This window comes from Thermobia domestica, chromosome 4, assembly GCF_964235325.1.
Source record: "Thermobia domestica chromosome 4, izTheDome1.hap1.1, whole genome shotgun sequence".
NCBI classification, from domain to species: domain Eukaryota; kingdom Metazoa; phylum Arthropoda; class Insecta; order Zygentoma; family Lepismatidae; genus Thermobia; species Thermobia domestica.
In genome coordinates, this window is record NC_137457.1 from 309,210,614 (window position 1) to 309,237,801 (window position 27,188).

Consider the following 27,188-nt stretch of genomic DNA (forward strand, 5'->3'; position numbering starts at 1 on the left):
GCACCTGAAACAGACACTCCGACAATCAGTCAAACCAGAGTCACATAACCTGCAATCCGCGTTGGGTTGCAATATCCAAATCGCTAATAACAGCCAGTAATGCTTCAGCACGAAAAAAATGGTGTCGATGATTGCAAGTGGGTCGCCGATGACTGGAAATGCATCATATGGTCTGATGAATACTCTTTTCTCTTGTTCCCAAAGTCAGGCCATGTTTATGAATTGGGGAAGCCCAAAGATGCTCATCCGCGAAACTGTTTCCTTCTGTAAAATGCTACGGATCCCAACTTTCTGGTGTTCCGTGGGTCCTGGTATTATACACACAGAACAAATAACTGCCAATGATCGTGTGAACGTACATATTTACTTGCACCCTATGATTCAGCTGTTGTACTAGCCAATGACGTCAATTTTCCAGGATAACAATGCGACAATGTATATTGCTGGAGCTCTTGAGGCGCAAATTCATGAACATCAGGATGAACTACACCACTTCCTCTGGCCTGCCCAATACTCAGGTCCCAACGTTATTCAACACCTGTGGTCAGTTTTGGAGCTCAGAATCCAGAGAAAATATCCTCCCTTACCCTTGCTGGCAAGACTGAGTGCTGTGTTACATGAAGAATGGTACAATATTCATCTGAAAACCAACCATTTGACTTATATTTCTCCATTCTAAGACGAATCAGAGCTATTCTAAAGGCTAACGGTCGTCCCATGCCATATTAAACACGTAAGCTGAATTTTCTTAAACTGTTTCCAAAATTTGATAACCATCTATGTAATATAACATGTTGTAGTAAATCCTGAATAGACTTTATCCATGAAATATTAAAAATTACTCTCATAAACAGTGGTCAGAGAGTAAAACAAAATTACAAACACATCAATAATTTTCTATATGGTTCTAAATACCGACTGAATCCAGCAAGCATGATGTTTTTGGGCTCTAACTAGTAAGTATATCTGATACGGATAACTATAAGCATTACACTTCCAGTCATCTTTCCTACTAACAATATTTATTTCCTCGTATATTGGACCAATAAGGAGTCCTCTATTAGGGAAAGGGCCTGTGAAGATACATAGAAAAAAGGGTAGATATACAGGTAAAAGTTATAAAGAATAAAGACTTGGAATTTTTTTTTTAATGGAAGATGATATCATAAGGAACCGCATACCCACACACATTATACTACAAACACGTGTTTTTACAATTAAAAACAAACAGTGGCAGACGACATAAGGAGACCAGACAACCAGAAGATATGAAGAGAACTCGAGGAGCTACGAAGAAGACCGACTACCTCTCTCTAGGTCCTCCCTCTAAGAAGATGGCTATAAAAGAGGGCAACAGGAGTACGAAATTATCAGTGTCCGTGCTGATCGCCTCACCTACAATACCTTCTCCCGAGGTCGCCATGGGCTACGGAGACTTTCTCTAATACCTACTCCTAGGGCTGCCATGAGCTAAGGAGTATAATCCTTTGAAACCATTTTCTGAAGCTGTTATGAGCTACGGAGTTTAACCGATTCTGTCTGAGGCCACTGTGGGCTAAGACAAATATCCTTCTGCGACGCCACATCGTGAGCCGATGGTTTTATATTTTCCTACGCTGGAAACACCAAATAGACATGAGAAAGTTTTGCAAAAGTCTTTGTAAAAACTTATATTCTTTTAACAATAAAAAGGTGAAGGGCTCAATTCCCGACTACGTTATTTTAGACTCCACCAACCAGAACATTGCAATATATATAAACCCTTCAACCCAGCAATGAACGGTCAGTGGGTGGACATAGTCATTTAAAACGAGCTGCGAACACATTGTTACAGTCAGCACATTTTGCCTTCTCGTCCTCTTCATGGACAAACTTGTTAATTTGCTCCAATATCATACTGAGGTGTCTTGAGTTCAGCTCTAACTATGGTTTGTTTCAAATTATCAGGTTTCTTCAATTTGTCGTTCTAAGTCGCTTTTTGTTTATTGTAAAATCCTTAGTCTCAGTGTCACGTTAAGACTTTTAGATGCTTTGGTAAACCTGTTATCAGGCATTCATTTCCTTTAGCATCTCTTAAAATGGTCTTCAACCTCATTGAAGATTTCTCTTTGTGTAAATAGTTTTCGTGTATTACATTAAATGTTTTCCAGCGGTCTCATACGCACTCACTCTACAGGTCACGTTTATTTTATAATTACTAAAAGTATGTTTCAATCTGTAATTCTTAGAAGCATTTTCCTCACTTTCTGCTTTTTAAATGGAGTAATTTACGCTGTTCAACCTTAAGGTTAATGTTCTTTGACTATATTCATTCGCTTCACCTATTTGAACATAATTCAAATAAACCTGAGACTTAAATGCGAGTAATAATACATAATATTGGATTATTTAAAATCTGGCAACTGTTGATACATAATAAAGTTTTTTTTCTTTTTTTAATAAAGAAGTTACGGATTTCATTTGGGTCTAGAATTTCTAAACTGAAGTCTGATTTTCATGCAGTTTGCGGCAAATGATCAAGGAAGGAAGAGAGATTTATGAGACTATGTTTACTGGTTTAAATTCACCCGGGGTAATATCGGCCACGCCTCAAAAAACAGCAAATATACACCAGTGTACCTTAGAATTGCAATGTTTTGGATTTTTGAATCCAAATTGAAGAATACAAATTAAATGTTAGTGCTAACACCTATAAATCACATGTTTAATAGCTATAGCTGGTTTCTTGCGACAAACGACGGAGAGATTTCTTGTGCGACCTAACGAGTTAACATCTTCCACAACACCCGCCTGCGTGGTCCGATGCTTCCCTGTCTCACTCAGAAGCGATACTGTTCCTTCCAATTTATTCACTAGCGATCACATTATAAAGGTAACTAAGAAAGTTCTGTGACTTTTTTGTGGAGGTCTGTGTTCAATTGGTCCTCACACCGTGAGTTAAATGCGAATAGAGATAAGGCGATGGTCAGTTGTTGGAGTAGGTATATCACACATACTCCCTGCATGTGGCAGTTCAGTTACACCGTGAACTTACGTAAGGACAGAGTGAACATGGGACCTCCACAGAATGTCATAAGGGCGGGTATGCTGTACGAGTTCAAACTGGGGTCAAACTGCTGCAGCGGAGCGTAAGATATGCCAGACCTTTGGTGAGGGTGTCGTAACTACGCGAACAGTGCAACGGTGGTTTAACGAGTTTCTAAGGACGGTGAAGAAACACTCGAAGACGCATCACGTGCCGGAAGACCAACACATGTACAAAATGAAAATCTTCAGGCAGCAATTGAGGCGAACAGTGGCCAGACATGTGAGGAACTGCGACTACAATTCAGTGTGAGTGGAGAAATCATTCAGCAGTACCTCCATCAACTTGGGAAGTACTGCAAGTTGGGTCGATGTGTCCCACATGATTTGACTCCGGGCAGAAGGCGACGCGATCAGACACCTGTGTTTCTTTGCTGTCTCGTCTGAGGAAGGAGCTATTACTGGACAGGGTGTTAACATGTGACGAGAAGTGGATCCTGTACGAAGCCCCACGGCGCCGGCATCATTGGTAAGCATCCCATGAACCGGTTCCAGAACAGTCGAAACCAGCACTGCACCAAAAGGAAGTCCTCCTGTGTGTTTGGTGGACTGCACGCGACATCGTGCATCGGAACTGCTACCTGCTGGTCAGAGCATTAATGCAACTGTGTACTGTCAGCAGTTGAGCCGTGTTCAAGAAAAACTAAAAAAACTTTGGAGCCAGCACTTCTGAATCGCAAAGGGGTCCTCTTGTTACAGGACAACGCTAAGCCCCACGTGGCTAGGGTGACTCGAGACACTATTCTACGCCTTGGATGGGAAACACTATTGCATCCGCCATACTCCCCGGACATTGCACCGTCCGATTATTACCTGTATCATTCATTGGACAATCACCTTAGAGGACGCCAATTCAAATCCCTAGTAGAGGTGCAAAATGCATTTGATACCTTCTTCGCTTCACGGCTTACCAAGTTCTACCGCGATGGAATCCATGGCCTGCCAGAATGTTGACAGAAGGTCGTCGATGCTGATGGGAACTACTTTTGATCTTCTAGGTACGTCTTAGGTGACATATCGATGTTGGAAGGTGGTGGGTGAAAAAGCGACAAAACTTTCTTCGTTATTTTTATGTTTCTGTCTGGGTCAGAACGTGAGGCAAATTTGTTTCTAAATGCCCTTTGCGTAGCAACAATAGATTCCGTTGTCCAAGAGCTTTCAACAATACTATTCTCACTGTGTCCTGATCATACTCACACAGTAGCACAGAACTGTACAGCACAATTCCCAATACAACGGCTCAGTTTCCTGTTTCTTATTGACCTTGGCGAGGTTGCCATCTACGAAGAAAACTCTATCCATCACGACTCTGGAACTCACTAAAGAAATAATAAACACTTCTGACCAGAGTATATACACTTGTTTATTAAAAACTACATTCCAGTGTAACAGTTTCAACAACGTAACGTTGTCTTCATCAGACACTAACGGCAGTTAGTGTCTGATGAAGACAACGTTACGTTGTTGAAACTGTTACACTGGAATTTAGTTTTTAATAAACAAGTGTATATACTCTGGTCAGAAGTGTTTATTATTTCTGAAGAAAACTCAAATCACCACAGCGCACCGCACCTCAACTCATTCTAATTTTAAGGTACACTGGCGATAATTGGCTGTTTTTCTTGAGGCTGGCTGATATTACCCCAGATGAATTTAAACCAGTAAAGATAGTTCCATAAATCTCCCATCCTCCCTTGATCATTTGCCACAAACCGCATGAAAAGCGGACTTCTGTTAGAAATTCTAGACCCAAATGAAATCCGTGAGTTAAAAAAAAAAAAAAAAAAGTGTATATGGACGAAGACACAATGTAGAATAAAATGCACAGATACAGTGTGATATACTAAAGGTTTCACAGTAATTAAGACGCTGAGGCAATGTTTTAACGAATATTCTAACAGTGTTGTAAATTCTAGAGCAGAATTTCGGAATAAAATTGTATACGTCTGCAATTATGCTTTATAGTACGCTAAAGGAGATAGCTAATAATGAGCGAGTTGGTGAAATGGAACAATGGATCGAAATGAAATAACGCCAGGAAAGATACCGAGGACACAACGTTGCTTCTCCATCACAAGTTCTCATGGTCTTGGATAGATCCAAATACTCTACCGCTGAGTCATCAAGCCCTTCTCCTACAGATTTTTCATCTTACATTCATCATAATCAACTCTGAATTGCAGCTTCGTTTCGGGTCTGAGTATGCACGAAGCTTTGCAAAAACTTTCTTCATTCCACTATTCTTCTTTCTGAAATTTTCCCATTTTATTCCACTTCTTATGATCTTTTCTGTGTGTGACTGTTCTGTTTTTTCCCCGGCCAAAAGTTTCTTAAGTACACGTTCCTCTAAGTCATAGACGTCACATTACAAAATTGGTCACACACGCCAATTGGTCACAGCAACTTCTATCCGAGAAATTGGTCATACAAGCCAAATTTACGTTTGGTCGTAACCGTCACACCTATCAGAGAAATCAGTCATACAAGTTATATTCAAGTTCGGTCATAGCCGCCACATCTAACATAAAATTCAATCGTACAAGCTACTAGTCACCGACGCCATTAGTTATAGACACGGGAGCCACATTGTGCAGTATTATCAGCGTGTAAATTTATTATTTATTGGTAAAAATAATCTCCTAGCTAAAAAAAAATGCTTATTTCATCAGCGACTCTCACATTTTACTCCCACCAAGCTGGCGTAGATATAGAATTCGGATGTCTTCATATAACAACTACTCATTGTTCTACAGAAATGGTCTTCTAATCTCAAAAACTTAAACAACGAACAAGACCGATTAGCAATGCTAATGTGAACTAATTCCCCAATTTTATTAGTCTAATAATATAACTTCAATCACAGAGTAATCTCCAAACGCTACTAACTGGGTACTCATCAAAGACAATCTGATACTACTGCGCATATCTCTCCGTCCGCTGACGTTTATGGTTGGTTCTGTAATGCGGCGTCTGTGATCTGTTCCCAGATTTTTCTGTTTTTTCTCGGACTATCTCTTGGCTGAGTGTATTCCTGACGATTTCATTTGTTAATCTTTTCTTATCTTAATTTTCTTTTAAATGTTATCAATCTCATTTCCGTTACTTGGATTCTACTCTCTCTCTCACCCTTCCGCCTTTTCTATGTTTCCACATCGTAAGTTATTATTCGTATGGTGTACTAGTATTTTTGTTCATTTATTTATTCAGGGTGTCTACTAAATTTCCAAAACTAAATTTCACTACTTTCGTGATTTTTTTTTTTTTTTTTTTTTTTTTTTTTTTAATACCAAACCATACAATTTTACAACATTCTTAATGGCGAATTTGGGTGCGAATTAGGCTATGCGATAGAAGCGTGCTTTGCTTGCGATTTGGTAGCACCTAAAGCTGACCACAGACATTTTTGGTAATGAATTTTGAAGTTTTACAGAACAAAATTTTCCAGTCTGTACTTACATTTGTACAGATAGAAAAATATCGTGACCCGAAAGCTAAATTTTTTGACTTTTCCTTGACTTTCATAACCGTTTTCTGATTTTGTGACTTTTTCGTGATCAATAGACATCCTATTATTTTTTAATTAACAATGAAAGATAACACAAAAACAGACCAATAATGTTTTACATAAAATTTACACACACGTTTTTACTATAACAATGTAAGCAGTTAAGTAACTACAGTAACAGAATTGCACATGATTAATTTTCTATATGAACAGAGGACAAACACAACAAGATGGCGGCCGGATAAGTATAAAAGTTTCAAACTTATATTTTTATTTAATATTTGTAATTTAAAACAATTTTTAGTTTAGATAATTAGTATTTTGATATGATTTTTATACTACATATTGCAATTTAAGCATTTCCGGTGCAATTAACAAAATTTGTTTAACACCTTGACTACTACCACATATGTTGATCGTTATCATCTGTGCGCCACGGGCAACAGTCCGCCAGTAATACTTTAATTTCGCCTTTGTTTTAGCTCCATAAATACATAAGTTTCTTTGTGTATGGTTTTGCATATATGTGGCGTGGACATTAAATTTTAACTTCTACGTTCATATGTATGTAATTGCATACACACCTATAGAACGAACGCGACAAAAGTGCAATATATTGTTTGTATATGGAAAATCATACACGTGGCGCTGCACGGGAGAGCCGTATGTATGGAACTGCATTCACATGGCAGTTAACGTGTTAAAACAATTTACTAGTATGAATATTCCAATTTAAAACAGGTTATTCGGATTCATGCCCGGGCCATTTTGGTTACAGTTTATGCTATAAGTATTGAAACTATTATATTTCAAACAATTTCAACATTATAACAATCTTTGTGATACAGCTGACTTGACTCTAGCTTGCGACTTCGTTCATTATAACCCAAAAGGGTTGAAAGAAAAGGAAGGATATTAAGAACAATTTCATGCTACTTATTGTCTTCATTTAATAGTCTTATATAATTTTCGTTCCAGATTTCTCTCTGAAATCCTAAGCATTTGATCTCAATTTTCCTTTTCAGTTTATCTTGATAATGTTTTTCCACATACTCACCACTATGCCTCACAATTTTTCTCTAGATTAACATTTCAGCATCTCTACGATGCTATCGTCAACATTCAAATAGTTACAAAATTGGACCTATGGAGAATCTGGTATTCTCTTTACATTGTCTTAAATATAATACAGGAATTTAACTAACTTCCTTTTTAAGAGGATTTCAGGCTTATACTCTGTAGCATATTTGCATCTGAGACAGCATAAGAGAAATACTGAAATGATACTGCAGATAAAAATTAACAGAGTGTACTGATAAGTATGTTATTTATTATTTTCTAAACTATTTCCTTGAATGAAACACTGTTGAAATAAAATCAACAAACTTTCTATTCAAGAGGACTCCAAACTTCTATTTTGGAACTATTTGGATCTGATATAGCAACAAGATGATACTGAAATGATAATCCACATAAAAATTTATAGGGCTCAGCGGTGAGTACAGTGATACAGAACGTGCCATTTAAAATCTCTGACATACTAAATAGCATATTTCTGTTTATTTGTGTTAATCCTTCGTATCTTCTTTACAACATTTTTGTTTGACCTTACCTTCAAACAACACTTAGAGACTTTGTTACTGTACCTGTCCTTCAAGTTGTGATTTTGACACTGTACTGGTAATTACAGTAGTTCTTTAATATTTTCAGTTTTTCCTCCCAGGACTCTCATTAGGCACAAATGAAATTACAATCATGTAATACACATCTGTCATTGCACTGATATCAAAATATTATTATTATTATTATTATTATTATTATAATATGTTTTAAATCTAATGTTTAGAATTAGCTGACAACGTTAACGTGAAAAAAACAAGCGTATGTTTAGTTCTGGGATACGAAAGGCATTACTCCGATCGACTAGCTGGTAGGTGAGCCACGATTAACAATGCAGCGCATGTAGTGAACCCCAGACACTTACATCGTGCCATTGAAAGGAAGCAGTCAGGAAAATGGACGAAAGGAGTGCTTCTGCAACATGATAATGCACATCCTCACACCAGCCGGGAAACCATTCCTGCCATTGATCAGAGAGGAGTTTATAGTGCTGCTACACCCTCCCTACTCTCCAAACTTGGTTCTCAGGGATTACCACCTGTTCAGTGCAATGAAAAAAAAAAATCCGAGAACGTCAACCTGCAGATGCTCATGAACTTCAATAAACTGTTCAAATATGGGTGAGTGGGACTCCAAGCAACTGGTTCCAGAACCTTTCGTCACTTTACCATCCTCAAATCGCGGTGAATGATAAGTGTGCACTGTCTTCAGTGAAGTCTGTAGCCGGTTTGCGATACTCCTCTGTGTGGGTGGATTCTCCCTGTTCACTGAAGCCCGGACTTCCCGACTTCTAGCTCGTGTGCAGCTAGTGGCAGGCTGGGGGTTGGCATGTTTCCGCCCCACACGAATCATCCCACGCCTCGCGTTACCTTCCCCTTTCAACACCCGTGATATGCCATTTTTGGACACAGTGAATCCACGCTCGTTGCACAGTTTGACAAGGGCACTATAACTGTAGTTCACGTCGGAAAGGGCAGTTATGTAGCCCTCCCAATAAGCACTTATTTTCGGCAGCATTTGTCTCGATATGCACTTGCCACACCTGTCACGCACAGTCAATGGTCCAAAGAGCCCACATGACTTGTAGCTTCCTTTTCTTCCCGCTTGCTAGTGCTACACAAGGTGTGTAATTTCGTCACCATAGATCGGAAACAACCTCTGTATAATACATCAGGGGGAATAGAACGAATTGAGCCGTGTGTTGAAACGGGTTGACGTTAGTGATGCAAAATGGGGGACGTCTCTGTTTCCGAAACTGCAAATTGTGAGTGCGCGCTTAGTTCACACAAATACAGTATATCTAAAGTGGTAAGTGTATTAGGTGTGTGGCGAGGAACATTATGTGAAGAAAAGAGTACAGAACTCATACAAAACATCGCAGAAGTAGTAGTAGTGGACAGAAGAGAAGCCTCAGTGACAGGATCACTGAGTATTGTAGTGTACTGTCATCACGGACTGAAGAACGAACGGCATCTAAAACAATCTACTGAGGCAATCAGTCCAACACGAGTAGCATAACCTGGACATTGTAATTTCCAAATGGCAGATCACCTTCGAGAGCAATTTAGCGTGAATAAAATGGTGCCGGGAACAAGCAAACGTAATATGATCCAATGAATTCTCTTTTACCTTATTTCCAACAAAGGATTTACGGCCTATGTATTTACTGGTACGCCCAAGTAAGTTGATGATGCGAACTGTCTTCTCCCTATTGTGAAACATAAGCGTCAGATTTTTAATGCTGTGAACTGCAATTCCCTGGTATTTCGTGGGTCTTGTAATTACGCTTACAGGACACATTATTATCAGTGATCAGATTATGTGGACATTTTACGAGACCATATGATGTTTCCAGCTAATGACGCAATTTTGCAAGATTACAATGAGCCTATTTACACTACTGAAGCTGTTAAGGCGTGATTTCATAAACACAGAGATTAATTACAACACTTCCTTATTCTCCAGATCTCAACATTATTGAAAAAGTATGGTCAATTCTGGAGCTCCATAGCAAATATCTTCTTTCATCTTCACTTGCGGAATCGTGTTGCGATGCCTAACGGAGGAACGGTAAAATATTCTTCAGGAAACCATTCAAGACTGCATACCTCCATCCCACGACGTATCACAGCTGTTCTATGGGCTAACAGTAGTCCTACGCCTTATTAAACAGGTAAGCTGCATATCCTTTAAATGTTTCCATTATTTTGATAAATACATATAAAAACTCATCTTTTAACTAAATGTCGTTTTCTCGTTGACTGCTTCAATGACGTTACCGACGAGCGAATATTATTGTACTTTCGTTCTTCTTCTGATGGTTGTCACCTCATAATCAGTTCTCTGGTGGTACTCTCACAATCATTTGAAAAGTCCGTGGAAGCGTAGTGAAAATACATTAATTACAAATTTTAAGTGTCAATCAAATCGAACTATATGAATATTTTATTTGACAGAAAACACCGGATATCGAAGTCCCCACAGCAGAACATGCCGCGATCTGCGATGTGATCGCAGAAAATTTGCCGCGCCCTTGCAGAAAAATTATCAGAGGAAAAAGAAAAGTTCACTAATGTACCAACCCATTAGTTCAAAAATTCTGAAATCTGGTATTAAAAAAAATAAAAAACGCTGATAACACGTCTAATATAACACACGTCTAATATAACACACGTCTAATATAACATGACTAAATACCACACGTTTTTGAAGAATACAAACAGTTTTAAATTCTTTTCTGAAATAATTTAAAGTTTGTACACATGAGTCTGATGCTGACGCAAGCTTCTCGAAACAGATAGTATCTAGGTCAGAATTCTTGTTTAATTTGGACATTTTAACATTTCCAAGAAGTAATGTTTCTGTTGAGCAAGCACAGGAGTTTCCGTCTCCTTCAAACTTCTTTGAGTTTGTGAGTACATTCCCATTTCAGGTTTCGATAGATATAGATTAGGATAGATTATTTTTGAATACAAGCTTTTCATCAAATCTATGCAGGATTTAGTAACCAGCTCAAAAAATGAATTTTTTTTTTTTTTTTAATTAGACTCTCTTTAAAGTTGCCGTAAGAGATTTCCGAGACAAGTACTCTAGTGCAGTAAAGCTAATGATGTTTTGTTTGGCTATACCATTGTTTGAAGCCATAAGGGAAAGCTGGGGTTCAGTGTTTACTAATATGATGGAGGAAACGCCAGCAGGAAAGGATGGACTTAGTGATAATATTGGAACAACAGACCAGATTACATACATTATCCTAAATGGATCCTTTGCTCTCATTACAAAATACGGTGTATCGTATCATAAATATTTTAAATCTGCTTCATTTAGCAAAACTCTTTCAAAAAATGTGACTTCACAGGTTGTAACTCGAACTACAGATACACTGAAAACTGTTTACCATGCTTCATGTAAACGCTGTAATAAAAACATGATAGTATTATCTTGATTTTTTATTTTTATTTTGGAATTCCTGCACAAAATTTTTGACTTACAAAAGCTCATCGCAGAAAGACGAAGAAAGTTCTGCCATCGGGGTCGGAGTATGTCATACAATGTCCCCCCTGTTGGTATATGTACACCATTATGCACTGCTTATATACGCTGAGCCTAGAGTCATGCACCAGCACGACACAGTCGCGGTAGAGTGATATAACTAGTACAGTCCTGCATGGACTTTTACTTTTTTCAAGTGCAACGCTGCGAATATAATAAAAGACATGTTTTTTACTAAACCATTTTTATACGAAAAATAGGTATCTTATTATACACAGACCAATAGGTACTTATGCAATAATAGTCGATAAAGATACTGATACTGATGGCTTCCATCACGACTACACTTTCAGAAGTCTAAACAAATACTTACTTGATTTGCACAAACACTGACATCCAGTATAAAATATAACTTGACCAATGTATTGAAATACAAAACCAACTCACCATGTATTATAGTTCAAACATAAACAAAAGTACATATAGCCCCTTAACTATTTTCCGTGTGGATATGACAATGAATGTATTCTGCGTCAAATCTATAGTCAGCTGTAAAGTCACACTCAAAAAAACTGCTGTACAGTCATTGACAAAACTAAACAGCATACTTTGTATAGAAATCACACATGATTTGCTCTTTATTTTTGTTCATGATTGAATAAGGGCGAAAATATAGTTAGTTTACTTCGGAAAGTGTGAACGTGAAATAAAGGCAAGAATAGGAATGGCGGAAGAAGCCTTTAAGTGGAAGAAAATGTTAATTTGTGGGACCTTGAATAAAGAGTGAAGAAAAAGACTCATAAAATATTTCGTGTGGAGTATTGTATTGTATGGGGTAGAAACATGGACATTACACAAAAATGATGAAAAGCAACAGGAAGCTGTCGGAATGTGGGTGTGAAGAAGAATAGAAATAATTAGTTTGGTCGAGCGGAAAACGAATGAGAGAGTCTTACAAATGGTGGCGGAGAAAAGGAGAATTTTAGATATTATTAAGAAGAGGAAGAAAAACTGGCTGGGACATTGGCTAAGAAGGAACAGTATTATTAGGGACGTTTTAGAGGATATGGTGGCAGGAAAGAGGGAGTGCGCAAAAGAGCCTACAATTAATGGACGATATCACAACAGAAAAATCGTACGTGAAAACGACGTAAGTGGAGTATGGATGCTTCTCAGCTGCAGCAAGTGACCAGCCAATAATGACAGATATATCTATGATGATGATTATTTAGGAACAAATTACTGGTATGGCATATACCTGTAAAAATATTTCGAAATCTATTTTTGGTTACTTTTGGTAACGAAAGTATAATAATAATTTAATCATAATATGCATACATTATAGTCATTACAAGAATATCATTTTTTTCTTCATTTTATGAAGGAAACTAATTACAGCAGAGGGAGTTAACAAGTCTATAACAACATAAAATAAAGTAAATAAAAACAAATTCGGAAGATTCTGTTCGTTCTCAAGTTACTCAAATTTCTTATATGTATATTTTCATCCGGACATACTACACATCGCATCACTACAAGTAGAAACCTAGCAGCAGTGAATCATAACAGACATGAAATGACAGGCACATTCTAGTAATGGAGGTGATTAAATACTTAGTTTTAGTCACAAATTTAGATATTTAATAAAAAAGATGATGAGAACTAACAAAAAAACAAGCGAAAGCAGAAAAACCGTATTTATGCATTGCTAAGACGATGTGAGCCTAGACAATGTCCACATTGAATATTAAGCGGACGAAATATCGGTTTTAAACATTGTTCCGAATAGGATTAAACGCACTCTACGGTAAATAGTTCTAATTAATTTCGTAACTCTTATTTCTATTGCTTGGAATTACACGTTAGCCAATTGGAAACCAACTAAGTTAAGAGTTAACTTGTTTATTATGTTTTTTCTGCACTTGTGTAAAATACTTGACATTATTCTTATGAAGCTTCTATTAAAAGATTATATGTACCACGTATCAATTATCTATATATATAAAAATTAAAGTGACTTATGTTTATGACTTAATAACTCTTGAACCACTCGACAGATCTCGATCAAATTTTCAACATACATGAAGTTCAGGCCTGGGAGTGTTTTTATCATTTCACTTTGACGATGCAACATGGGGGAGGGGAGATATTTAAAAATTATCGAAAATGACCGATATTAGTGTTGAATCCATAGATTTCGGGGGTCGCTGAGACGAAAAGTGACACTTCCGATGCCGTTTAAATCCAAATTCGGCCTCCTTTAGTACTCCTAAGGGGGATGGTGATATGTAAAAATAATTGAAAATGACCGGTATTATAGTGTCGAATCTATAGTTTTAGAAGTCGCTGAGATGAATAGTGACACGTCCGGTGCCGTTTAAATCCAAATTCAGCCCACAATAGTAATATTTAATTTTCAAATAAAAAAACGCCTACCAGAAAATGCTTCAGTATTTGTAAAAAATGACTGGCTAACGAAACATATAACTAATTTTTCTTATTTTAATCCAGCAAAGCGGGTAATTCACGCTAGTATTTAATATATCTGAAAAATTTACAAATTTCAAGAAAAATACTCTATAGTATATATAAATGAAAATGTACCACGGTTAAACATGTTGCTACCAAAAAGTGGCTAGTGGATATATTTATAATCATCTGTCTTCACGAACTCACCTCTAAACTATTTATATTATAGAGACCAAGAGATATACATAGTTGGTTCACTTAGGGATTAATTTTGGAAAATTATTTTGTATAATATCTCTATTTTAAATCGCAAGAGTAACATCTTATGCGGAACACCACTTTCGAACGCAACAGAAAAAAAAAGCCAAATGAAAGCTGTTATTTTAATCCTACCTTGAGAAGTCTTAACTTGACAGCGAGACGAGCCTTCTTATAACCAAAGCGTTCGAGTTCCCATCCATCTTGGTTGGAATAAGTATGGCAGAACTTAATTATGGCTTTCTCCCATTTCTCTCCGGATACAGACTTCCTAGCTTTCCTCAGTAACTTTACATGGAGATCAATCAATGGCTGTGGGACTAGCAAGAGAGGAAAAACGGTAAGCACAATATCTTACAGAACAAAGTAAAGAACATATGAAAAATTGCAGAAGTATAAATAAAAGTATTTACTTTAGTCGTCTAAATTCTTATAGATCGTTCACAAAAACACGGAACGTTGAATTTTCGCTGACAACTGTCGGCATTTTCAAGATCAAAGTAGGTAACTTTATTTAGGCAGGGATATGATTTGAATTAATGATTCTTTTAAAGTTTAACGACCCACGGTTATGCCCTTTAGGCTAAAAGAAACGAATTATAAATGAAAGTAAAGATTGTGAAACTAAATTTTTGTATTAAATTTCTGCCACCAGAATCGAAATGAAATGAAATCTTCATAGGATAGGTTAAAGGAGACGATGATGATGAGTAATGAATGAAATGGTGGAATGAAAAAAGTGCGCACAAAAGACACACGCTAGCTACTACATCAGAGGGGAGGGTTAAGTACGATAGGAGTATAAGAAATAAACATTTACGTTCAAGAATAGAACATAGCGATGCTTCTACCCTTCGATTTAATCGGTATTTATGTGTGTGTATCTGTCAAAAAATTAGCAGTAAATGCTTTAACGGTTTTTTTTATATATATATATTTCATATACCAATATTGCGTTTAAAACACTAACTCTGATGTAAATTATTTTTCTGGGAAAGGTCTACTAGCGATAATTTATTTATAGTAATTAGCAGCTAAACAGAAGATGCACATCTGAACATATACAGATTTGTAGATCTTTTGAAGCAGAGAATGAAATGATACTTCTAATATTAAGAAGGGCCGGATCTGAAGGTGAACCTGCAAGCACTTTTCGCAGATCTCTTATATATGAAGATGATTTTCTCGAAAACCGGGAAAAGTGAGGGAATATTTTACCACTTCCGGTATAAATAGAAGGTCAGCGGGTGAAATTAAATCGAAGGTGAATCGATTCTGAGAAATCGCTTGTCGCTATGTCGCAAACGAAAGTTTGTGATTCTGTGCAAATCTACCATAACAATTTTGATAGCGCAGGATTTATGTAAGAAGGATTAGAAACACCATAAGCAAATGGAGAGCACATTTCATAATCTATGAATAGGTCCAATCTTCTAACTCGATTGAAACTGAAACTGGTAAAAATCAAGCACTTTCTAGTTTTACGTTGATCGCTATAGAGTAAAAGGGAAAGTTTCCTGCTACAACTTTAAGTCATCTAAACAAACCCGCAATAAAACCCAAAAAATCCACCCCAATAATATACTTCAAAACTTCGACTGAAATAACCTTAATGTGATCATAGTTTCTTCAATAGTATTTCTCAGTGCCCGCCTAGTCGAAGAATTGGCTTTAACTATCAGAATATCAATGAATGATGAAAAAAAAAAAAAAAAAAAGTGTTTCAGAATCGTGCATAATGAATTTAGTTTGGACTCGACCAAATTCACTGTAACGGTGTTCGACTCTAATCTAGGACAAAAAGCAATGCGACTACATTCAGTTTCTTTTTGTAGTACCTACTCGCGTATTAGTGCAAATAAACAATAAAATGTTCCTCTTCATATGATAGTTGATTACAAATTGAAATTGCTTCACTTAAAAAGTATTTTTCAACATTACAACATCTGGATGATTACACGCATACAAATTAAAAGGAATTACGTTAAAAAGGAAATAAAATCTTCTCTTGTTGCAATGATAATTACACATGTACAGTCCGCAGCAAAAAACCTGCAACATGTGTATGTAAGTTTATTGTGAAACGACGAAGTCTTTTGCTCCAAAATAAGTGTGCAGGGGAGGACGCCGAGGTTTCTCTGGTGTGGTTCGTGCTACTTAGACGTTATGTTGATTCCCTGCGCTGTTAGGCGTAGTTTCACAATAAACTTACATGCACATGTTTCAAGTTTTTTGCTGCAGACTGTACATTTTTTTTTTTTTTTGGTAATACCATAGTTTGAATCAAAAACACCATATGCTTTACTTAAGAGGCCCCATCAAGGCGAAATTAAAATACCGCTAATTTTACAGTAATTATGTGAATCGAAAAGCGGAACAAGAGCTCGCTAGATGATATTATTTTATATGAGATACCGATATCACGACTCACTTATCTGCTTTTGATTTCCAGCCATTTAGAAAGTCGGCATTTATTTTCGCGTTTACAAATGGCTGCAAACGGAAAGCTACTAGGTGACTCGTGATAACGGAACTTCATGCAAAATAATATTGTCCAGGGCGCTCTTGTTCCACATTTCGATTATCTTTTATCTATTTGAAGATCACATAATTACTGTAAAATTAGCGGTATTTTAATTTCGCAGTGATTAGGCCTCTTAAAAAAGGAAAGTACTAAAGTTCTACCTCTATTTTCTCAACACTACACACGGATAACAGGGTGTCTACTAAAATTCCAAAATGAAATTTCGTAACCTGTCCTTTACCCAATCATAAAATTTCCTAACATTTTCAAGAGCGAATTTGGGTGTGAATTAGGCCGAATTTTCATCCGTGTGATAGAAACGTACTTTGCTTGCGATTTGGTGGCGTCTAAAGCCGACCATAAACATTTTTGGTGGTAAATTTTGACGTTTTACAGAACAAAATTTTCCAATCTGTACTTACATTTGCACAGTTAAAAAAAAATCGAAACCCAAAAGCTAAATTTCGTGACTTTTTCGTGACTTTCATGACCGTTTTCTGATTTCGTGACATTCGTGACCGATAGACACCCTGGATAATTACACACATAAAAACGAAAAATAGCTATATTAAAAAGGAGATTGAGAACTCCCGAATTATTCTTGCAGATCTGGTGGAATATGTGGCGTATAGTACCATTATAAAATGATACAAAAGTCCTTTAATCGCAAAAAGGTATTGTAAGAAAGGAAATTAGCAACTCAAAACGAGATTTAATAATATTCCAACATTTCAGTTCTTTAAAAAAAAAAAAAAAAAAAACAGTTAACGCTTTTAGATTTTTACATTTTCTTTGAGGAAAACGTTGACTTTCAGTTAATAAACTACTGTTCCAGTACTAATCATCCGAGTATCATGGTTTATACGTCATTGTCTTGGGCCATTTTGTAATCAGGGTTCATTCGGGCTCAGACTCTCTATCTTCAACGGGCTCGCGCTTACTGTTTCAATAAGGCTCACGCTAGCGAGTCCGGGTTCGTTATTTTCAATAAGATACGCGCTAGATCGACATTTCGTTCATTAACCTTATTAAGACGCTCTGTGGGAGACTCTATACGACATTTGTTAAAACGAAAAAAACAGTTAACCATCAATTTCACACCTGGTAGTCACAATTATATATTAAACCGTTTCTCTGGTAGCTTCAACCCTTTTAAATTCCCTTATTTTTACAAGAAAAGTTTAGCTTTCAGGTGAGTAGCTACCGCTTCAGTTCTATTCATACGAACCATGGGTTCATACTTTATTCAATTCAGAATGAAACAAGCTTGCAAATGGTACAATGCACAAAATAACTTTTGCTAAGTCTTGCGCAGGGCCAGTCTTAAGCCGATTGGACCGATTGCTCCCAATCGGGCCCTTCCCTAGTGCCATTTACTCTACTCTCCACTCTTATCTACTCTCCAGTGCCGTTTTAACAGCATAGTAGTCCCCAGAGCAAACAAGTGTGTTGTGATCCGTATGACTAAATTTAGCGTCTAATACATGTAATTCTGCTCGCGGGGCACCCAATGTTGGCGGGGGCCCGGCCAAATGGCTATGGTATTTTTAAGATGGCTCTGCTACTCGGTTGTCAAGCACACACAACATATTGTAATACAGGTACAACCATGGGCTCCACAAGGGAGGGTATGGCCTCTCCCTAACAAGTAAATGAATAGTTTGTATTAAGTTTCCGGACACAAGCAAATATTTTCTGAATTTAATGCCGCAGTAATTTCTTTATTTTTATTTATTTATTTATTTTTACGTTTACAACTTCTGTTCTAAAAAATAGATACTATGTCCAGGGAGTATACTGTACACCCCTAATACTCCTCAAACACACCAACACACCCCTAAGATGAATTCATTTTCTCATTCATTCATTCATTTTCAAGTATGCCTTTAGTAAGGGGCGGCTTTTTATAAGAAATTATACGCAGGTGTTATCAGTCATATTGACACTCACTGCAAGTAGGGCCTATTATTTTAACCTTAAATTGCAAAATAACTTTCGAAAGTCAATTTCTGTAAGGCCAAATACACAAACTATGGTATTTATAGTTATTATGACGCACTTAAAACATCATTTTCTTATATTTTCTACAATATAAGGATTGTTGGTAGTTTTTGCTTAAATTTTAAAGACATGCCTTAAAGTATAATTATTGCTGTATGCATGGACGCCCGTAGGATGGGGCAAGGGGTTCAGTTACATCTCCTATATCTTCGAAAAGTGTTCAATTCTTCGAAATACATGTCAAAACTTGTTAGACTAGTTGCTGATACACTGCTGTATTTAATAGATTAGTATCAAATTCTATAGTATTAGGTATTTACTATATTTAATACTATACTGGCACAGTGGCGTAGCCAGGATTTCATTTTGGGGTGGGTCCGGTCTCCTGGCCCGGAAAGTTTCCGGCAATGGGGAAACTAAAACGTAATTTTAGGGTTTCTTTTCACAACTTTAAAATTTTCGGGGGGTGGGGGGCCCTCAGTGATTGGTAATGTGAGGAGTGAAAACGTAATTTTAGGTTTTATTTCAACAACTTCTCAAAATTTCGGGGGGGGGGGGGGGGTCCACTCAAAGAAGTAGTACTTTGTCCTTTTCAGATACGATATACTAATATTGCTAGTTGTAGATATACATGTATATAATTTTATATCGAAATGTATCTTATACGTATATGTTTAGTCTATTAACTTTCACGCACTATTTAAGCGCACATTTTGATTGCCATCCACCCTGACTGCAAAATCTCTATTAAACTTTTGAAATAAAATGAAAATGACATTTTGTTATTTGACGTCCCAGGATTTGTTCTTAGGAGATGCATGATTAATGAAAGGGAGTGATTATGATATTAAATTTTGTGTGCTCTCCCACCGGGAATCGGGCTGAAGACTATGTACACCACAGGCGCACGCGCTAACCAGCAGGGGGAGTGATATACACCGTATATAGTGTTTCAAAACAGCACCTACAACGTTTGGGAGGTGATTCCTGACACCAAGATAAGACAAAAAGTACCGACCTACCTAGATGCACAAATGCTTCCTTTCGAAGTTATAGGCTGCCGAAAACATGAACTTTAAAGGCCCATAGCTCCAATATTATGTTACGTATTGTAGTCGGGTCAAGGGTCAAGACTTTACTTAGGAACTAATATGTACACTATCCAAAAATCCATGTTTCAGAATCCTGCGGTATTTCCGCAACAATTTTTATCAGGTTGGTCTGTAATTTTTGTCTTACCTTGGTGTCAGGAATCACCTCCCAAACGTTGTCGGTGTTGTTTTGAAACACCCTATATATATATCTTGGTGCAAATTTTAAGCCTAGGGCCTCGCACTTCCTAAGGCCGGCCCTGGTCTTGCGCACTTTAAAGCGAGTCCAGCTACAGGTATGCGAATATAATCTATCCGGAAAGAAAGAAAAAAAAAATGGCCTATACGTACCGGTAATGCGTATCTAAAGTTTCGTTGCAATATGTAGAATAGTTGCGTGGGTGAAAATATTTCTCAATCCTATTTGACAATACAATTGAGATACTGTCGGAGAATCAAACCCAATAACAACACTCTTAACCTTCTAATTTACAGTCAGAAACAATATTAAGCATAGGTTGGAGCTATCATCTTTTATACCTTCAACCTATACTTAATATTGTTTCTGACTGTACCACGCATTATAGTCAAATTACACCACCCAACTACCATTCGCTAATAAAAATGCAACAAATCCATATAAACAGCAGCTAAAACAACACTCACTTCCCTTGTTTGCCTTAATACTAAACTACAGCAAATTTAACGGATGTAAGGAGGGGAATGGGGAGAGGAGGGGCGAAAATGCTATAACGTTCATTCTTTTAATATATTCTATGAACTGCGGATATATAATACCGGCAAAGGGATCACCTTATATCGTCGAACGCAAAAAGCGAAAAATATATTTTGTGATTACACCGTACTATCTGGACTTCGAAGTAAGCATGGGGGTTCTAGGGAATGATAATATATTATATATATGCATGACACAGTGTTTGTGTCAAAAGAGTTAAAACCGTTTTCTTGGTAGTTTAGTTTATGCACATATATTAAGAAATGAACATAATAATATTTTCCCCACTCCCCTCCTTACACTCAGATAATTTTATACGATTTAGTTCTGAGCCTAGCAAGGGAAGTGAAAGCTCTTTTAGCTGTTATTTATGTAGATCTGTTGTATTTCTGTTAGCGAATCGTATTGTTTGGTGTAATTTGAGTGTAATGCGTGGTATATTAGGACAAGTATTGTTACTGTGTTTAATTCTTTGATAGTCTCATTTTTCCCCTGGTAATATTCGAGATACTGCAATGAAATTTGGCATATACATTGCGTATAATCAAAACTATCATGCATAGGTAGATTGTACTCGGGTATCTGTGGCTAGGACACCAAGGGGCGCCAAATTAAAAAAAAAAATTCCAACTTATTCCAAATTTCTCTTTTCTCATACATTACGAACACATGCACATGGTACCATTTGAAAGTTTGCTTCATTCTGAAGAGAATCACTTATTAACCGTGATATTCGGATAAATATATGTGTTTTAAACTTTATATATATATATATATATATATATATATATATATATATATATATATATATATATATATATATATATATATATATATATACACTATTTTTTTCCTTATTCATATAAATATGATGTTTGGTATTGTCAAACAAGATTGAGAAATATTTTTTCCTCGTAACTATTCTACTCTAAATATTGCAATCAAACTTGGCACACGCATTACATACACAGTAGCATTTTTAAAGTACATTATGTTGAGATACTTGTAATTAAGGCCACTCCAAAGGGCACCAAATTAAAAAGAGGATTTTTGGAGGGACACTTGCCTATTTTATCCCAAATTTCCCTTCTCTTGTACATCATGCACATGTACACATGGTACCAAGCGTTTTATTCTAAAGAGAAAATGTATCATATCAACCATGATACTCGGACGAATAGTACTGAAGAAAAAAACACTTAGCTAAAAGTGAACATCTTCCTTTAAAAAAAATGTGCAAGAATGTAAATGGGTTAATTGGATTTGAAGGAGATAAGTCTTTTTTGGGAAGAACTAAAATGTTGGTTCCACTTGCCAATTTGCCTTTTTCAAATGCATTTTACGATTAATGAACCTTTGTAACATGCAATAATCGTAGAATACGTCACAAATTCTACTAGATAGTCAAGAGAAATTCATGAGTTTCCGATCTCCTTCTTAATAAAAATACTTTTCGTTTCTATGTAATTATTCAAAGTAGTGTTGAGAAAGTAGAGGTAGATCTTTAGTAATTTCCCCTTTTTAAATGAAACATCTGTATTGTCTTCGATTCTAATTACAGTGTTAGAAAAAATGAACAAAAAGGTCTGAATTATGTATTTGCAATTATAAGATGATTTTGTTTCCTTTTTTAATTCAACTCTTTTCCGTTTGTATGTATGATTATCCAAATGTAGTGTACAGAACTCCTTTACAAATGAAGTATTTTCGATTTGTAATTAACTGACATATGAAGAAAGCTATTTTATTATTCGTTTGCACTAATATGTGAACATATATTATACAGACAAAGGGAACATAAGGGCATTGCTTTTTGTCCCAGGTTACAATTGAACATCATTACTGCTAATCTGATCAAGCGCGAACTATATTCGTTATGTATAATTCCCAAACAGCGTTGTGAAAAAACACAGTTAAAAAATAATAAAAAAATCCAATTTTGTACGTATCTTTAAAACCATATTCCCAGGGGCGACTTTAGGATTTTAATTTTGGGTAGGTCCGCTCTCTCGCTTATGGATACATAACATATTTGATTGATTAATAACAATAGGAAATTACTTTTACAGTAGTGGTTGATGCTATTTGTTAAATAATTATCTACCATTAATATAAATAGTGGAAAATATATTTATTATTTATTGTATCTTTTAGCGTTTATATATTTTTCAAATCTTTTGGGCAAGCCAGTGCCTACCTGGCCTACCCACTAAAACCGCCACTGAATATTCCTACTTAAAATACCATTTAAGTTTTTATGTTTTACTGTACACATGAAACTATTGAACTCCCTTGTAGGGCTGCGGTGGTTCACCTCTGGCGTGAGTTTCCTGTTCAACCCCAGTTCTCGTCAAATGCGCTTTGTGGAGGACAAACACCGTATGCATGGATTTTCTCAGAGTTCTCCCGTTTTCTACCACTTCTGTCATGCCAATATCATTATTCAACTCCTTATCACAGTCTACCTTTAGCCCCGATGCATAATCATGAGAGATTGAACTAAAATTAAATAAAAAAAGGAAAGTCCCACAAGGGATCCATGAAGACCCATCCGCGTTTCATGAACACACTTTGCATCACTGACACTCGCTTATACTTCGATTTCAAGAAGAAAAAAATGAAATCTTTAAGTTTTACGTCCCACGCCTATGCCGGTTAGGCTAAAGGATACGGTGATTATGAGAAATGAATGAAATGATGGAATGAAGAATGTGGGAGAAAACGGGAGAACCCGAGAAAATCTATGCAGACGGTGTTTGTCCACCCCAAAGTTTACTCGGCGCGAGCTGGAACCGAACCAGGGATCTTATGCACCAGAGGTGGACGCTTTGCCACTGAGCCACCACGGCCCCAACTACATCCAACCAGATTACATTTGAACACTCTTACAGCGAATTTGATAGAGCGCAAACAAAATTCGCTACATGTGATTCCAAATCTCCCTTTGTTTTCAATGGCATTCTATTCTGGTGATAAATATATATTTTAAGCAAATTCTGAAAATAGGCTAAGAAGCATGATTAAAGAAAGTAATTAGCTACAATCACATTAAGATCATTAATTCAATTCGAATTTTGAAGTATATTTTTGGATTTCTTTTTTACCAAAAAAAAAAAAGAAGAAAAAGAAAAAAAAGGTTTGGGCTGGGGAAAATTTTACCTACTCTGGTTTCAAATATATTTTTTTTCAATGGTATTTAAAGAAAATCCTGAAACTAGGCCTGTACTGAGAAACAAGATTGAAAGAACAAATTATTACCACATTCAGATTATCACTTCAATTCAAGATTTGAAGTACCTGTAGCTATATTCTTGAACGTGTTTTCTTTTCGTGGAGGGGACTGTGCTGTTTTTCTTTTTTTACCCCAAAATACTCACTTAGCTGGGGAAATTTCATAAATCTTGACAAATAGTGATTGACCAACCAACCTGTGCTAGGCGGCCACCAAAAACCACAAATGCTATCTAACCGAGTCAGGGCAAGCCGAAACTGGTGAAGCCTACGCGTTAGAGTTGGCGCGTCAACGATGGTGAGCACGAGCGTAACTGAGAGTAGTTGAAACACACAATGATAATCATGCCACTAGGTGTGTTACGTGTGAGAAGACAGTTTCATAGTTACAGATCATGACTTCACACACTACATTCACATACAAAGTCAGTTCATCATACCTCCCTGATGGACTATTACGTGCTTACAAGCATACACTTTGAATTACACTCTTGGGCATTATTTAGTTTCTCCCCCAAATCGCTTGGGAATGACTTTGGCTCACTTGGTAACGATTAAGATTCGTTATTTGTAACTGGGATGTAGCCATGAGTATAAATACAGTGTGGACGTATGGCATAAAACACGACCCACCTTGTCAAAGGTGGACACTAAAAAAGCACGAACCTTTTCCGCTAAACTGCCACAGATGGCGGCCCAAGATAAGATCCAAATAAACCTGTTTTCAACGTTGTATTACATCTTACATGTTCTAAATTTTATATAACTTATCTACTATTACCCCTGTTTCATTTCTGGCCTTCACTATTTACTACTAATCACAAATACTCCTCATTTTCAAATTCCTTTTGCTCTTTCCTACATCCATGTTCATCAATATAGCATTACCGCGCAAAAGTATTACCTTGGTACTGTTAACTGTTGCAAACTATACACTACTCATTAATGACTAAAACAACAGAGCCGATTAAATATTGTCTCTTCCCAACTTTGCAATCGCAGTGCAACGCAAAAGTTTCCTCTAGCTTCCAATATGAAAAATTAAATACATCGATGTTAGTTACTTCAAAAATTACATTTACGGCCTTGTACAGAATCGCTCTGAAGCGAGATCAGTGCCATAGTAAAGAGTTCGACTAACATGTTTCCTACAGTAGCTAGGCCTCTAGTATGACCTTAATAATACATCAAAACGAACTCATATCGCATACTCTCATTATCACTTTTCGTCTGAATCTGTTCATTTTTCCGTAAATTTTGTATCACGGGGCCGCTGTCTGCGGCAGTTAACCCACGTTTTCTAAGAGTCACTGCACAAGCGCAGCAGAGGGGCCGAGCGATAGCGGGAGGTGCATCTGTAGGGAGGCGCGTCAGTGACGGTGGGTATAGGCGTAAACAAGGTTGTTTATAACGGCACACTAAGTCACAGTACCGGCTCCGGAGCCATCAATGAATTTGGGGAGATACTAAATCCCATCCACGCTTTTTAATATTATCAGATGTCTGATGCAAGATCCGCTTATATTTTGATTTACTCATATATTTCACTTTTCAAGTTTTACATAGTTATTTTACAAATTCACGCATCCGTAAATTGGAATAACATCGTATCTAATATACACAGCAAACACAAAAGTCGCATAATGTGTCGCAGCTAAATCCACAGAGAGTTGTACCTTAAAATTTGACCAGGGCGATAATTTAAAAAAAAAAAAAATCCAAACAGACACTTCAGCCCCATGACCGCAGTCAACATGATTTGCACCTCATATTATTTTAGTTTTGAAATTACCAAGTATTGTCCTTGTACTGTAATTAATATTAAAAACACGAAAGTAGTAGTATTATTATTAAAAAAAAAAACAAGAGTTCATTCCCACAAAACCTTGTCTTTTTTTTAACTTACACGAATATTCTTAACATTTCCAATGTTCACGCAATTTAAATATTTAGTCCTTACGGACGGGTTCTTTAATTATTAGTAATAAAAGATCCTGATTTTATTATCAAGAAATTAATACTCGTTGCTCGATACATGTAAACAAGTTTCCGGTACAACTTTATTGGACTTCATTATTTGGTTACTGCGATTCTTATAAGTTGAATTGCCAACAAGATGAATTAACACATTTACTGTCACAATATTGGTTACCAGTATCGGAAGAAATAATCTCTCTACAATGCTAAAGTTTAATAACACTGTCACAGATATGAAAACAAAACACAATTCCGTTGTATTTAAATGCCGAATGAGTTGTAATTTACTGATGCCCATAACGCCTCAACTTTAAGGCATAAGTTTTTTGTTTGAATAAAACTGTATTAATATGTTTAGCTACCTGCCACTTACACCAATATAATTTCTAGTTTAATAAGTCATCATAACAAACTACTCACATTGATATTGTTATTACCACACATAAACACATCACACGCGTAGTCAAATATCGAAAACCTACGCGGAGGTGCGCTGATACACTAATGAAAATACCAATGTCTATTGTCAACATACGCTATTCTCACTTCCGGAACACTGAACGATGCTTACCTTCCTGTGAATTTTCCAGCATATCTTGAAGATCTGCAAAATTCGGGTGAACTATTCCACATGTATATGCAAACTTCTCCAGGAAAGAACAAATAACCGCAAAATTTGGGTCAGACGCACAGGAAGCTTCTCCATCAGACGCCATTTTCTCTTACTGTAGGCACTAACCTCGTCAAATATGATGCTGTTTTGTGTTTACTTTCTCCCTCATACAAATTAGATTGTCGTCTTCTATGTGATGATATTCGATAACTTGTAGACAATGAAATAATCCTGTAATCTAATATTTTCTTGGTAACATGTTAAGAGATTCTGTGTTTTCGGTTTTAATGTTCATTAAGTTTGATTTTGATTACACTTCGATTGTCACAAGCTGAAGCCATCTACACTACAATCTCCAGCTGGAGATAGATGGCTGTCTAAAGCGAATATCTGTTGCGATATGGAAATGTTAATGAGATTATATCTCATGAGAACTATTGTATTGGTTGCCCGAATGAACACACATTACATTAATTACCTTCTCATAAAGGAATGGTTGGTGGAGGAGGCAAGCAATACCTATATTCACAAACTGAAGTTAACCGGCAAATAAGATAGTAATTAATAACCATCAATACTCAGATTTT

General features: G+C 36.6%; 1 protein-coding gene across 4 annotated transcripts in view; it reads right to left on the bottom strand.

Moving 5' to 3' along the window:
• Nucleotides 1-26,988, bottom strand: part of LOC145684285 (uncharacterized) — a 141,979-nt gene extending 114,991 nt beyond the window's left edge. For 2 of the 4 annotated variants that reach the window (XM_081756437.1, XM_081756435.1), the window contains exons 1-2: nucleotides 26,560-26,987; nucleotides 14,564-14,748 (exon numbers count right to left, since the gene is read on the bottom strand). In XM_081756437.1, coding sequence (XP_081612563.1) covers nucleotides 14,564-14,748; nucleotides 26,560-26,704 — 330 coding nt within the window. In that variant the 5' untranslated portion in view covers nucleotides 26,705-26,987. Of the gene's footprint in view, nucleotides 1-14,563; nucleotides 14,749-26,408; nucleotides 26,535-26,559 lie in introns of those variants that run through there. The other 2 variants (XM_081756434.1, XM_081756438.1) reach the window with 2 other exon arrangements.
• Between the last annotated feature and the right edge of the window lie 200 nt (nucleotides 26,989-27,188).